This window comes from Microcebus murinus, chromosome 10 (assembly GCF_040939455.1).
Source record: "Microcebus murinus isolate Inina chromosome 10, M.murinus_Inina_mat1.0, whole genome shotgun sequence".
Classification (NCBI taxonomy): domain Eukaryota; kingdom Metazoa; phylum Chordata; class Mammalia; order Primates; family Cheirogaleidae; genus Microcebus; species Microcebus murinus.
In genome coordinates this window covers 68,117,525-68,133,781 of record NC_134113.1, presented here as the reverse complement: position 1 = coordinate 68,133,781, position 16,257 = coordinate 68,117,525, and the positions used below count along the sequence as shown (strand labels likewise).

Sequence of the window (16,257 nt, the reverse complement as noted above, 5' to 3'; positions counted from 1 at the left end):
TCTGAATTAGGCTTTACCCCAGAATCTTTTCCAGACCTTCCCAACCCTCAAACCGAAGTTTGTGAACAGTTGATTGAGATCCTGTACACAATGAGTCATGTTTGTCGACCGAATGCCTATTGCCTTAGTGGGGATCTTAGGTCGACAAATCCCACGGCCTGAAGCTCCTCTCCTCACTCGGGGAGCCAAAACACAGCATGCAACCTCAGCTCCGGCAACGATTCTCAACACCTGCCTGAGTATGTATGCACAGGATGCCAAATCAGTGAGTCCAAAAGTGTTAGTAATTTCCCCCAAAACCAGTCTGACTGATCATATGGATAAAACCCAGAATTGATGGGTGATTGAGTTGTAGCAGAAACTGGACCTAAGACCAACTGGTGCAAATGTTTTTATGTCTCTTTTATGGATAATGAACCCAAGGAAGAGGAGGCGGGGGCAGGAGGCGGGGAGGGAGGAGAGAGAGAGAGAGAGAGAGAGAGAGAGATCCCATGAATTACCAGAACCGTTCAACAAGTCAATATTGAAGGCAGGGACAAAATCCAGGGCTCCCAGGGCTGCTTCAAGGCTTTCTCCTCTATTGGCAGCATTAGTTTTCATTGACATATTTGTATATTTCTCTGCTAGAGAGGGCATAGGTACAGCCCTGCTTTTTTTTAAACATTAAGTAAAACATATTTCCTCTTTATGATATCACTGTTTTACCCTGGATGCTAGATTAATTTCTTATGGGCAGTCTCAGCCATCTCTTGAAGACAAAAACAAAACAAACAAACAAAAAAAAATTTTAAAAAACCCCCATCAACTGGTAAGAAATAAGCTCCCAAAGGACCACGCATTGAGAAAGAATGTACAAACCCAGCCAGTGAGGGGGAATGTGGAGAAGCTCTCCCTGCTAATAATCTTGGGAGAAAGAATTGCCCAACGTAGAAATGGGACATTTCTTTAGGCCACCTCATTTCATCTGATAAAAAGTGACCACTTTCCAGTATGTTCATGTAAAAGAAAATGAATGAAAACACAGCTGGGAGGTAGCCTAGAATGCTAAATCAGGGCGAGGAAAATCTACAAGTGCATATTCCGTCAGTAAACATTCTGTATGTATAGCATACAGATAATTCATTCATTCATTTATCCACCCATCCATCTACCCATTTGTTTAACAAACATTGATCAAACACCTACCACGTGTAGTCTTCTGGGGCCACATTGGGTAGAGTCCCTACTTCCTGCTCTCCAAGAATTGCTTTTACAGTCTCATAAAGGAGATAAGACGTGAACAAAGAACTATGATCAAGGTAATAAATGAGTAATCAGCACAGGAGAGAAAAATAAGGTGAGATGAAAATTCAGAAAAGGGAGACATCACTTCTGGCCAAAGGAAATACAGAGTAGAAAGATTTCTTAAAAGTATCATCTATCACCCTCCAACTCCTAGTTTAAAAGCCTCACACAGTTATTAGCTGCATGACCTTGGGCAAATCATAAATTTTCTGTGTCTTCGTTTGCTTATCTTTTAAAAGGACAGGTTGGACTAAATGATCTTGAAGGTCCTTTCCGCTCTAAAGTACTGGGATACATAATTTTTCATGAGATGGGCCAGCTAAATATGTGACAATCTATTCTTTATACAACCGGAGTAACTCTTTAAGCCTAAGAAAGATCATGTTACCTGTGGCTTAAAACCCTTTCATGGCTGCATTTCAAAGAAAACCCAAAGTCTTTGTGGTGGCACGAAAGGTCCTGCAGGGTCTGGCCCTGCTGTCTCTCCAGCCCCACCTCCACCGTCTCCTCCTCTCACCTCTGCTGTTCCCCCGCAGGGGCCTCCTTCCTTTCCCCTGGATGCACCACTCAGGACCTTCACACGTGCTGTTCCTCTCCTGGGAATGCTTTTCCTCTTCTCTTAAAAAATGTATATTTGTATTAGTGGGTGTATGTATACAATTTTTAGGAAAGAAACAAAAATTTACAATTTGAAAGAGTCAAATGATATTATAGGATTAAAACTCAAACCCACAGGGTTGGGAGGCTGGGAGGAGTAGAAATCATATGTTTCAGTGTATAGACTTGTGCTTAAACCCTTGTTTTCATGCACCCCAGGTATGGAGCCATTCCAGTGCGACTTCTCCATGAACAATAATATTCTGGAATTCCAGCCGGGTGAGGGAGGACAGTTGCCTGGACCTGAGTAGGTGGGAGGTAGGAGTCCGGGGGTGTGAGTGTGCCTTCTACTGATTTTCAAACCGTTCCTCCGATTACCCCCATACCTCCATCCCTGTCTTCAAAAGACCAGGCACCTTCAATGGCTGAGACTTTTCTAGGGGCCTTTGACTCTGTGACTTGGCAAATCTGACACTGGCCTCATGTTTGTTAGCACCTGGTATTTAGCCTTCTTGGCTCTGCTAACTCCTCCTTCCACATTTTATCTTCCAAAAATATGTTCACTCTTTGCAACCACGATTCTCTCTCTTGTCACCCATGTTGTGTCCTTCTGAGCTTCTATCTCATTAATTCTTGTTATACTCAATTTCAGAAAGGTTTGTAGAATGGTGAGAAATAAAGAATGCCTTGTGCCTTCCATGTCTAACTGGAATGCCTCTTCCCTTATCTCAGTTGAGGTTTTTCATCATTTTGGCCATCAGCTTAAAAGCCAGAGGTGGGCTTCACTGACTCTACCACGTCTAAGTACATCCTCCTGGGATAGTGTATTGTAAACAAACAGCACCTTGTTTGTTTCCTTCATGACGTATAATATAATTTTAAGCTACACCCCGGTTTATTGACTTACTGATTTTAGATAAATATATTGATTACCTTGTTTAAGGTCTGTTGCTCCCAGGAGAATGCAAACTCAGGGAAGGCAGGGACCATGTGTGATTTCTTCAACCAGTTGATGCGGAGAGCTTAGCATGGTGCTTCCACAGGACAGGTGCTCAAGAATTCTTATGGATGAATGTTGACAAACACGAGGATCAAATCTTAGACTCCACTGATAAAGTGCCACCAAGGCAACAGCAGACCAGAAAGACAAAAGGCAAAGACGAGCAAATTACATAAGAGCATGGACTCTGGAGCCAGACTTTCTCTGCCCAAACCCTAGAACCACCCACTCACTTAGCTGTGTAACCTTGCAGGAAAATTGCATAAAAATGGAGACGGGAGGTAATAGTCCACCTACCTCATGAAACTGCTGTCACGATTAGAATGAGTCAGTAGGGGTAGAGCTCTTAGAGCTACAACCAGCACATAGTTAGTGCTCCATCCGTGTGGTGTTGGCTATTAGGTACCAGAATATGTGGCTTTGGGAGGGCCTTGGCTTGCTGAAGATCCTCCTTCCAAGCTTTGCTCTGAAAATTTAAGGGTAAACTTCCATAGAATATACACAAGTTGGTATTGTATGTGTGTTATGTTCAGAACCCGATTTTGAATTATGGGTTCTATCTTTTATGTTTTCATCATCTTCTCACTTCAGTTGAGTAATTTATAAGGTGTTTGAGAGTTTTCTGATAAAGCAAGCCCCAAACAAAAGACTCCTCCTTGAGGAGAAGGCACGGTGGGGAAGATGGGGTGAAGGCTTATAGAAAGGAGGCAACTTGATAGGCTTAAAAGAGTGGGAGGTTTGGAAGGAGTGGAATGTGAGCGTGAAGAAAGAGGGTTTGGATTCCAGACAGACTTTGGTTGAAACGCCAACTCTGCCGATGCTGGCTGCACGACCACAGCAATTTGCTAGACCTCTTGCTGCCTCGGTTTTCAAAGCTGTAGTAAATGTTACACGAGACAATGTATGTACAAAACTTGGGGCAGTACCTGGGATGGAGGAATATACTCTAGTATTTAAATTATAGTCATTATTAGAAATATTCAAGTTTCTCCCACCACTGAGTCTGACTGGCTATGTGGTCTTGGAGGATTCGCTTTCCTTTTCTATGTCCAACAGGCTACTCTCTGGAATCAAATCACCCATTAGATTTCTTTGCAGCTAGGGAGTCAGAATTCTGCCAGTGCCTACCTCTCCCGCCCCTATAAACCCCAACCACACACACACACACACACACACACACACACACACACACATACACACACACACACAAAACTCCTGGGATCTTAGGCCTTTTCCAACTTTTGCTAGAACATTATTTCTAAATTTTTGTCTGCTGCTGTACAAAATTAATCTACATTATAATGTGAAGGTCTGGGGACGCCCTCCTTCAAGATGGCCTGCATTGATTCCCACCTCCTGGTGTTCACATTCTCGCGTTGCACCCCCCCCCCACACACACACAGTGAATAGAGCTGACTTGTGTAACAAATAGGGTTTTTCAGAAATGATAGTGTAATTTCTGCTACTAGGTCATGAAAGACATTGAGGCTCCCAACTTACTCCTCTGTAGACCCCTCACTCTTGCGGCAGCCAGCGGCCATGTCTGAAGGACACTGAAGCAGCCCCGTGGAGAGCTCCGTGTGGTGAAGAACCGAGGCCTCCTGCCAGCAGCCAGAGCTGATTTGCCAGGCGTGACGGTGAGCTTGAGCCACCCAGCTAAGCCACTCCCAGAAACCTCACCCTCAGAAACTGTGTGTGACAATACATGTTTATTGTTGTAAGCCTTTAAGTTTTGTAGTAATTTGTTACACAGCCATGTACAACTAATACAGGGTTCCCTGGCACAATGTCTCGTACAATTGAGTCAGTTTACGAGGCAGACCTTCTGGCTAACCTTGGTGCTGGTTGAAACCCTATGAACTTTTCCAAAATCTTACTCATTTCTCTCCCTTTTTAGGTGACTGGCCTGTTTCCCAGATCCTAAGACTTTGGATTACAGTTCTTTTTTATTGTTATTCTGAGTTCTTTTTCCCTTTCCAGGCCTTATTCTGAGGTTGCTTGACTACCTAGGCCTATTCCAAAGTCTGACAAGTTTCAAGGCCCTTCTCTTGCACAGGTATTTTCCAAGGCTCTGAGAGGGGCCCGTGCAATGTGTTCACGTGGTCATGTGGATAATAAAACTTGTGAGAGAGTAACAGTTAACTGCGATCAGTCAAGACCAGTCTCTGTACTACGATTTCCACTCTGTCATGCTGTCTGTCACAGAGAGTGGCATTAGAGTGGCCACAGGCACATTTAGCATCTGGTTAAGGGAAAGTTGAATTCAATTTGTGCTTAGTAGGACATATTTGTGTGGTTCCCAGGTACTTCCATGTAAAGTTAAGCCATTTCCCTCCTTCTCAGTGTCGCAATGGCTTCCAGCAAAACGCCTACCACCTGCTGTGCTAACCCAAAGGGGCATGACCAGAAGTCCTTTGGTGAAAATATGTCCTGCACCATGTCACACAGGTACCAGAAGCATATGAGCTGTGAAAGAGAAACAAGGCTTGAAATACACCATGCCAGGAGCCAGTCTGCAGAACATTCTTCCAATCTTCAGATTATGTAGATTGGCCGCATCCATACCTAGTCAGAACTATCCAAAATTTAAAAAAAAACAAATTTTAATCATTCAGACACCAGAATAAAGAGTGAATTATTTTTCTGTTCACTCTAACAGAGAATTATATTACAAAGTCATTTTCACATGATGAAGTGAATGACCCAAAAATATGCAGTCAGAAAAGTAAATAAGCAAAAATAAGCAGAATGGTATGCCAGGCAGTTAATTAGCACGCTTACTGTCCTTTTCTGGATTTTGTGACGTTTAGGGCATTTGTTAGCTTTTTAATATTTGCGATGTGTTGTGATTTCTATTTCTAAATAAATATACACTTTCAAACCTGATTTTGTATTGATGATTTTATCATAAACATGAGGTTTTGCCCACAAAACCTGGCTCTGCTGCTGCCACCTCCCCCTTGGCTCCAGGCCTGTGTAGGAAGGGTCCTTTATTTCCCTCCCTGGCAGCCTCTAGCTCCGGCTTTGATCTGAGCTGCTCTCTGTTGACTACCATGCAGCCCTCATTCCCAGTAACTCTCGGAAAGACGCTCTGGCTCCTCTTCTTGTTTCAAGCCCTTCCTTCTCTGGGTGCATGCTCCCATCTCAATGAGCGAGTGTTGCTAAATCCTCTCTCCTGGAAGCCCAGCTTAGTTTCGAAGCCCTCATATTCTTTTTCTCTGATGGGAGCCAATGGCAGCCCCAATTCACCCACTGACAAAGGGGGTCCTTCCAGGCCTGTTTTTCCCACCTGCCTCATGGCCCCAGCAACCCTGCCAGCTCCACCACGAGGGCAGGAAACACATCCTTCTTGCTCACTCATGCTTAGCACGGTACAGGCACACAGTATATGCTCATTAAATAAATCAATAGGCACATAGATGAATACTGCTGTGAAAATTAATCGTATGTGATCAATCATTATTTACAGTTCAAAATCTCCTAGCTCCAACTAGGCAAACTGCCCTAAAATCCACAAGCTTTGAGAGAAAGAATATATTTCCTCCATTGGGATATCCTCTTTGTTTTTCTATTGTGGAGCTTTTATCCCAAAGTTTTCTTCTCCTTCTCTTTTTCTACCCTTCCCCCTAGCTTTTCAGTCCCAGCTAACACACGCACACACATCTATACTCACATGCACTGGAGGAATTGCCTGTGAATTGCCCGAGGCTTACGATTAGAGTTATGTAATTTACCACTTAAATCTGTCGTCCAAGTTGCTGTCGAAGTGAAATCTGGTAATCTGGTGAGAACCAAAGAAATCCGGCAGTTAGGGATCAGCAGTGTCCTTGCGAAGGTAGGAGAGGTCGGGTTCCAGATGACAGTTTGCAGAAGATGAGAAACACTCTTCTTAAAACGGGCCTCAGGAGAGAAAATGCATGTCCAGGAACAAATCTCTGTTAGCTTTCTCATTGGTTAACAGGAAGGATGCCTTATTTTCCCAGTAATGATACATTTCCTTCATTGAGATAAGTGACCTCTGGTTTTATTTCCTTGCAAACTAGATTATAACCCTCTAAAATGAAACACCTCACCCCGTGATATTTTCATGGAGTGGAGTGGACAGCTGTTGCATTTGCCTGTCCAGTATCCATTACCTATTATTCTGATGGAGTCCGCTGGGTTTACGGTGCTGGAGGCTCACTCCATGCCTGGATCCAAGGGTAGTAGGCTCAGGACTCAAGCGGCGTCAGACATTCTTGCCCCAGAAATAAAACTCGAATAAAACGTCAAACAATGAAAATCAGTGCAATTCTTTTATCCTAACCTCAGTGGCCTGTAGAAAGTGTCCATTTTTTCCTGGCCCCAGATCTTTGAAGCTGCCCCAGTTCCTGTACTAAGACCTGGCTCTTTGTTTTCACTTCCATACTGTGTGCTAGTTCCTCATTTTTTCTTTCTTAAGTGAATGTGAATTTCTGTCATCTGCAGTCAAAGAACCTGGCAGGTACAGTAATAGATGGAATGGCTCTGAGATGTCAAGAAGACCAAAATCTAGGACCAGACTTAGCTGTGATTATATAGCAAGAAGAGAAATTTGTTTCTCCAACCTCCCATTTCTTTTGCACTTTCAGCTTTTCTTTGAAGCCACAAATTCCTATTCCCATGTCAACACCTCCACAAACACTCAGCACCGCTGTGCCCTCTCCATTTCTTCCTAGCAACACCTAGTCTCTGAAGTGCCACTGACCCCAGACGTCGTTTACTTGGTCAGTACTTTTTGAGCACCTACTGTCTGTCAGACTCTGTTCTAGGTACTCGGACTATATCAGCAAAAGCCCTGTTGCAGTGGGGCTCACATTCTAGGGGTGGAAGAGAGATAATAATCAAGTAAACTAATAAGTTAACAAAATAACTGGGAATGGTGATGAGTAGCATCAAGGGTGACATGATAGAGGTGACTGGATAGTCTGGAAAGACTTCTCCAAAGAGCAGACATTTAAGTGGAGACATGGATCGTTTGTGGGGACCAATGAAACAAAACATGGAGGGAAGGGAAGCTCTCCAGGCAAAGGAAACAGCAAGTACAAAGGCCCAGGGGCATGGACAAGCATAGTGTGTTATGGTGACGTGTGTGAGGGTGAGAGGGACAAGAGGTTGGTGACCTGTGCAGGACATATTTAGGGGCCAGAGAATGCTGGGGTTGGTGGACTATAGTAAGAAGTTTGTATTTGATCCTTATTTCCATATAAAGCAGTAGAGGGACTGACACGATATGATTTATGTTTTTATGAGATTGCAGCATGGATAATCAATTGTAGAGAAACAAGATGAGAGGCATGGCAATAGCTATCACGGGAGATAACAGGGCTTGGGCAAGAGTGTAGACGGAGCAAAGTGAGCAGATATAGAACGTATTTTGGACATGGAGCTGCAGGCTTTGGAAAAGGATGAACAACGGTCCCATTTGCTGAGGCAATAGAGGAGGTAGCGGTATGATGGGGGAGGCAGAAATCATGAGTTCTGTTTCAGTCATGTTGAGTTTGAGATTGCCCATCAGATATCCAATGGAACTGTCTGGAATCCCGTGGAGGAGCCAGGACTGACATAAAATTGGGAGTCACTAGCATAAAGATTGTGTTTAAGGCCGTGGAGCTGGATGAAATACCCCAGGGGCTAATGTAATGTGAGAACAGAGGAGAGCTATAGGCCAAGCCCTGTGGCAGTTGATTCTTAATAAATTGAGCCATCATTAGTAAATAACTTAATAAACATTTCAAAGTTCTTAATGAAGATCTTAAGCCAGATCTTTGACCTTGATGAGTTGACAATCCAACATATTATTTTAAAGCATGTATTCATTTATTTTTTTAATAGGCTATTATTCCTCAAAAGAAATCTTATGGCTAATTCTGGCAGCTAAAATTGGAAGTGCCCAGGCTGTTGCTGTGTGGTGGGGGTGGGGGGCTGGTCCAAACCCTTAGGGTCCTACACCCTTAGGACCCCCTCGAGCACCTCCTCCTTAACACTCACACTCAAAATGGTCTCTCACTGAGGACTCCTGGTGGGTCTCTATGGCTACATGAATAACAGAGGGAAAAAATCCCTCCCCTCCTTCAAGTCTGTAGTCAAATGTCACCCCTTCAAGAAGATCTGACCTTTACCACACTACCAAAAAATGCAACCTGGCTCCACCTCTACCTTAGTTGTCCTACTACTTTTGGCCTGATGTTTGTTCAACACATATATCAAATGTTTACATACTACATGTTTTACTTATTATCATTATTTTTTCAATTGTTTGCCTCTCCTTGTCAGAACATAAGTTCCACAAAGGCAGCAAGTTTTCTTCTATAGACTGAGGTATCCCACACACTTATAAGGACTGTAGTGCCCGGCGCATAGTAGCGTTCAATGCGTACTCCTTAAATGAATGAATTAACTGATTTACAAAAGAGGCAGTATTCATTTATTCCTCAATATATACTGAATATATAGATAATCTAACCTGTACCAGATAATACAGGAAAACGAAAGGCATTCAGAAAATGAAATTTTAAAGGCTTTTGTCTTATTCTAGATATCATGGAGAATTTAATAGTGTCATATCTGATTCTAGAGAAGAGTAATGTTTTCTTTCTATTTTAAATTGTCACAGTGGTAGATTGGAACACAAGTTTCAGTTCTCCACTTGTAACCTATGAAAGCACTTTGCATCCACATCCCTTGCCACGGAACTTGGCAGCCAGTGCCTCTTTGTAGAGCAGGCGAGGCATTCGTCCCGGCCCTCGGACTTCACCACGGGCCTTGTTCTGGCCAGTGGAGTGTGAGCAGGTGTGTTTTGAGCAGAGGCTTTACTTGCCTTTGCATGGCCTGGCTTGCCCTCATGGGCATTTGCCATATGCCATGAGACAAGCTAGTCCCAGTCAGCTACTGGGCCCAGAATGAGGAACAGGTAGAGCAAACCTGAACAGATCCACAGTCCCAAGCTGAGCTTCCAAGCCGCTGCACAGACCCTCCAGCAAAAAGTAAATGTTTGTTGTTGTAAACTATATGGGGGCTGTTTGCGATCCAGAATTAGTGCATTAAAAATCTAATTATTATAGTCACAAATATAATTAACTTACTAATGGTGGCTCTCTTAGCTAGAATTTAAAATGGAAAGAAAATTCCACCTTTCATTAAAATCAGAATGAATAGACATTTCAAGGTTTTTCTTCTTTCCTTGAAGGTGAGCACACCAGAAAACCAAAAGCGAGGCACATTTCCTAAGGGAGACATGATTTAAGGTGTGTTCCAGTGAAGCCATGAAAGAGCACAGGGGCAGGAGCAGGAAGTGTCCTAGCCCTAGCTATGGCCCATCCTCCCCTGGCTGAGCCACCGGAAGCCAGCAATCCAGGGACGTTCCCGCATCGGAATGCAAGGGCATCGCAGTAGGTGGCTGCTAAGGTAGCTTTCTGCTCTAACGTCAGATTCACCATTCTTGTGTATAATCAGAATAAAAATTATTACATAGCAGTAGATGAAAAGTCCTTTACTGATGGATAAAAATAAATGAGATTTTTAAAAGGGAATTTTAAAAATATTCCGCTATTTATAAATAGAATTTAAAAACAAGTGGAAAGGACAAGAAGGACAGCCCCAAACTAAACCACGTCAAAAAAGATAAAACTCTTGGAAGTAAGACAGTTTATTTTACAGAGTGGCTTGTGGCCATTTTTCTTTGATAAGAAAATAAATGGAGAAGCAGAATATCATTCTTGTTAACAAGAATGAACTTTGTAAATTAACAAGTGACTAGAAAGTAAACATATTGAAAGTTATTCTTGTCTAGCTTTGATGTGACCAATGCATGGATTAAGTGTCTGGCTTGCTGTCTGTCCTGTCCATAGTCACTGTGCTCAGAACTGCTGTACACCTGGTGCACCAGTCTCCTCCAGCTTCTCCCAGCTTCTGCCCAGTATTCCGTAGGCAGGACTGGGCTGTAGAAATGGTTGCCCTCTAAAAGGCAAACTTTATGGAAGGAATTCCTTTTTAGTTCTTTTTTTTTTTAACTCCTCTCCAAGAAAAATGATCTGTCTCAGTAACATGTCTTGTCTTTTCCCGATCACTCCTCGCAGTCTGCCTTCACCCGGCAGTCTGCTACAGCCACCGGCTTTGTTCCGCCGAGGAGCCCTGTCATCTCTCAAGGCAGGGAGAATCATCCATGGCATCTCACTTCAACAAATTAGCCACAGTGTTTACACTGCGAGTCTTGGGGGCTGAGTTTTCCTTGCATTTCAAGAAATTCCCAGGATTCTAATGTTTTTTCCGAGTGGGAGGGTTTGAGCCAATGCATTTTACTTCTCTGGCTTAACATCCATTATTCTATGGGATCCTACTGTATGTTTTCAGCCAAACTCTTAGAAATATTAACACATAGGTACATGCACATCCACTGATGTAATTCCAGAATGCAGTATGCTGCAAGAAAAAGAAACTGATCTGAAAGTCGGGAAATCTAGAGACTTGCATTCTAGTTCTGGGCAGGTAAGCCAGTCATGAACTGTGTGACTGTAGGCAAATCACCTCTCCCTGGGGTTCTCTTTCCTCCACTGTAAAAGGAAGAATGAAGGGATTGGGTTAGATTATTCCTAATAGCCCCTCTGGCTCCAGCATTCTGAAACTTTAGACTTCTAATTGGTAGCTAGATAGGGATGAGTTTTGTTAAGGCAAGGCAGTGCAAATCACCGTGAATAGGTCCAGTTGTCAGTTTTCACCCCAAGCAGGAGATATCACTTGTTGGGGGTAGACTGAAAAGACAGCCCTGAAAGACCCCCCAAAACCCTTGCCTGGATTCCCACAACATTACTCACACAGCTCAAAAACAGCCGTGTTACAAGGCTGCTTCTGCTGATGCCGTGGCTATGTTTTATTAGTTGTGCTGGTCCTCACGCAGAACCCAGTGGATGTGGTCTTAGCATTTGAAGAGCTCATATTATAGGGCCAAGGCTAAGAGAACAATATAAAATAATCACAGTCAGAGGTGACCTAAATAACTTCCCGAGGGTTCTTTTAGGCTCATGAGTCAACGTGTAGGAAGAACAAGCTTATTAATCAAAAAATGCTGATCTGCTCAATGTCTAATTATACCTGTCACTGCTGTTGCCCACACTTTAGGCCTGATATGGTTTCTCTCTCTGAAGTCACATGGCAGTATTTTCAGACCAATTTCTAGTTGCTCTGTGTATTTTCTGTGTGACACGTCTCTTCCATGTGACAGTTCAAAATTGTCCAGAGAAACACCAAAACCTCTCTGTGGAACAACCCAGAAACCCAGAGACCACACAAACCCTTTCTCTCCCCTGAGCCTCCTGTTAAATTTCCAGCCATCTCTCAAGGCCAAGCTCAAATCTTTCCTCCTCCAAGAAGCCTTTCTTGATCCCTCCCCCATCAGACTTAATCCTCCCATTCCTTATACTCCCCAAGCACTTCATACCTTTATTATTTTAGCACTTACTTACCGGAGTCTGTCTTACATTAAAGTTATTCTGTGCATATGTCTTTCCTATGACATTTTAAGCTTCTGGAGGGCAGAAACAAGTCTTATTTTTTTTTCTATTGTCTGCAGCATACAGGAAAAGGCTTTGCACGTAGTAGGCACTTAAAATTGTTCTAGGAATGTGGAAGTAGAAGATAAGTGAAGCAGGAATCATGTCTGATCCATTCTTTTGTTTTCACATTTTATTATAAAATGCTTTTCATGGAGTGAAATTCTTAAAAATTTTGGATCACTTATAAATGCACTAAATAATGTAAAAATACTAACGTAGAAAACCAATTAGCCATGTAATTTGTTCGTATTGCCATTAAAATAAATTTAGTCTATTTAATCAATGTCAAGAATGAAATTTGCCAGTAATATCCCTTTAGAAGTAAATGCTCCTTTCATTCATCCAATGAATTTATTTATAACGAGTTTCTGCACACTTTAATTTGGAAGGAATGCATATATTTAATGAAACACTCAGAGTATTTAATTAATCATTTACAACAAGCCATAAAAGACATGAAAAACCATCTTTCCATTTATATGACTGTTTCCTAGTATAACAAACTTTTCCAGTCCTTCTCAAAGCAAAGCTACAGTAATTTCTTTTACAGTATTTTACATTTGTCAATTTCACCATCTCCTCATTCTTTTTCTCCCTGTTTTTATAATTTTTTAAAAAAAATTTTTCCTGCTCAATCAATTAAACCAAATCAAAGGCTGCTAAAGTGATCTTGGTCTATCTCAGCCCCTCTCTGCTCCTCCCTCCACTAAACCTAATGTCATAACATCCTTCACATATACTTCTTAAAATTCTCAAAAGTATTCTCTTAAGTTTGAGCTTTATAGACTTGTAGAAAATTGCAGTATCTTGCCTAATTGGCATTTTTCACACCTCTTGTCCATTCTGGGTTCTGTGCAGGTCTCTAAAATCCAACTCACAGTGTTTTGGGGGCAAGATTAAATAAGGAAATGTTCTCATTCTCTAGGATAATTATGCTTTGTCCCTCCCCACAGCAGGGCTATTAATAAAATGGTGAGGTTAGTTCGATATAACCTGATGCTTCATCTGCTAATACAAAATGGTTTCATTGGAGGAAGATTCCATTTAGTTTTATTATTATTATTATTTCAGCATATTACAGAGTTACAAATGTTTAGGTTACACATTTAGTTTTAATTAAAAGACAGAGAAAGACACTACAAATTTCTCGCAAACTGTTTCAGCAAATAGTTGTTCACCATTTATTGGGCATCTTTGTAAAGTAAATGCTGCTCTAAAAGGGCTTACAGTCTTGTTGGAGAGAGAGATTATCATCAAATTTTTCAATACAATGCAGTCAATGCTGTCAAAAAAGTACATGCTAGAATTTCCTGCAGGGAAACAGCGCTGAATGGTAAAATAATGGAATGTGAGCAAAGAACTGTGCAAGGTTTATGGAGAATTAATACAAAGAGAAATCAGACCTTCAAGAATTAAGAGTACAGTGGGAAAGTTAGGACTCGTACTTACCTAGCTCTGACATAGTATAGAACTATGAAGTATCAGAAGAAAGATACAGGTGTGCTGTAGAGGAATTGCTTTCACATGGAAACAGGAGGCAGTTTTCACGGGGGCAGTGGCCTTTGAGTTTAATCACGAAAGCTCTGCATCCTTATGCATCTCTACTCAGCGTTCATGGTTAAACTCAAACGCCACTTCCCCCTTGAAAGTATAAATGCATAAGGATGGGGAGGGAGGGAGAGGAAAAGGGAATGGCAGTCTCAGTGACAGCAGGACAGCCCACGTGACATTGTTCTGCTCTTCACCTTCCCAAGCAGACACCAGATACTATGCTGTTGCCTTTCACTTTTAAAAATGCAACTCTGCTACCAAATACGCATGACCTAAAGAGCCCTTGGTCTCTCCCCTTTGACCCCCTCATCTGCTACTCATTGTGAGCAAACTTTCATTGGAGATAGAGCTTTATTGTAATTCTCCTTAATAGCCAGGGAAATAAATAGAGAACGGCACCACCTGAGTGATTCGCTCATTTTTTCTCTACATCTCACATTGTTTATCATAATTAAACAGCAAATGCACCGAACAAGGAACTCTGTTTTACAAAAGAATCCTATGTTCTTGGCCCTCACTCTTTCAAAAAAAAAGAAGAAGAAAGAAAGAAGAGAAAAACCGCCCAGCACAATGACACAGAGCGTGGACTTTCACTGCAGCACTGATTAGGGTAGCTTCTAGTCACATGTGGCTACTTAAGTTTAAACTCATTAAAATTAAATAAAGGTTCAGTTCCACAGTCACACAAGCCACATTTCAAGTGCTCAATAGCTATATATGTCCGGTGGCCATCCAGATATATCTGGGCATCTATCTGCTCTATATCTGGGCATCGTAGATACAGAGCAATTCTGACAGAGAAAGTTCCATTACACAGTGTTGCTCTAGAGTCATTGTACCTGGTGACCTTGGGCAAATTGTGCCTCAGTTTTCTCAACTGCAAATGGGGATAATCATACTCTTATTTCACAGGATTTCTATGAGGATTAAATGTGTTGCTGTTTGTAAGGAGCTTAGAACAGTGGACGGCACATGGTAAGCCCTATTAAGTGTGTGTGTTAAAGAAATAAAAACATGGTTTACACATCTGAAATATGGCGGTCAAGTTCAAATAACATCCGACATGAATAAAAGGAGCTGGGTGGGGAATCAATTCCTATTGTTTCTCAGCAGCTGAGGTTCTCTTCCCACCTCTTCCCTCGGCGTCTCCTCATGTTTGTTTTGTTCAGCTGGGAAGACCACCAAGCAGGAGCTCTTCTCTATTGCACAGTGAGTGCTTGATAAATATTTATACTAGAAATAATAATGATGTATATGGAAAAGAATCGCTCCATCATCTTAGAATCGTAGCCACTGCCAAGAAGTAGATGACTTCAAGCCACTCGGCTGTGCTCCACGGCAGATTAGGAGAGGAAGTGAAAAACTCAACTTGTTTGGGGATTTATGATGAGAAATCGTTCTGTTAACCAAAGTCTCTTGGATCCAACCCAGACTGGTAATCCCACTTGGATACATATTTGGGTGTTTTATCATAAATACAAAAGAAAGAAGTCTCTTTGCCTGAGATACTCCAAGTGTATGTTGTTGAATGGAATTCCTCCTCACTTCCCACCCCAGGGGGATGATGGACAGATTGTGAAAAGAGAAACTGATGTCATTGGGGCATATACTGAAAGGACAGACATGGATTTCTCGCTGCCCAGACACTTTCCGTATCTGTGCAGGCTATAAAATGTGCCAATGACAGACATAGCCCCTCTTCGTCAAATAATGCTTTGCCTTCTCTCACACCATTCCCTAGACCTAGATTGCCCTCCATTCTGCCACTTCTTACTCTTTAAATTCTCTTCATCCTTCTAGGTCCTTGTAAAATACCCTTCCCTTTAGGAGGGCTTTTCTGATCATCCCCAGCTGGAAATATTCATGTCCTCTTCTGAAATATGTATGCCATTAACAAATTGCTGCCATATATAATAGTAATAGTTATATGCTTACATGTTTATTTCTCCTTTTGGTCTAATGTGTTTGCATCTTCTCCCTTGAGCACTATGTGGTTTTTTTGTTGTTGTTTGTTTGTTTTTTGAGACAGAGTCTCACTTTGTTGCCCAGGCTAGAGTGAGTGCCCTGGCGTCAGCCTAGCTCACAGCAACCTCAAACTCCTGGGCTCAAGCAATCCTGCTGCCTCAGCCTCCCGAGTAGCTGGGACTATAGGCATGGACCACCATGCCTGGCTAATTTTTTCTATATATATTTTAAGTTGGTCAATTAATCTCTTTCTATTTTTAGTAGAGACAGTGTCTCGCTCAGGCTGGTTTC

The 16,257-nt window shown here is 42.1% G+C and overlaps 1 protein-coding gene across 1 annotated transcript in view; it reads right to left on the bottom strand.

Moving 5' to 3' along the window:
- Positions 1-4,877: 4,877 nt before the first annotated feature.
- The window catches only part of MSRB3 (methionine sulfoxide reductase B3), a 294,311-nt gene continuing 282,931 nt past the window's right edge, over positions 4,878-16,257 (bottom strand). The window contains exons 7-8 of the mRNA XM_076007462.1: positions 6,616-6,662; positions 4,878-5,456 (exon numbers count right to left, since the gene is read on the bottom strand). Coding sequence (XP_075863577.1) covers positions 5,447-5,456; positions 6,616-6,662 — 57 coding nt within the window. The 3' untranslated portion in view covers positions 4,878-5,446. The remainder of the gene's footprint in view (positions 5,457-6,615; positions 6,663-16,257) is intronic.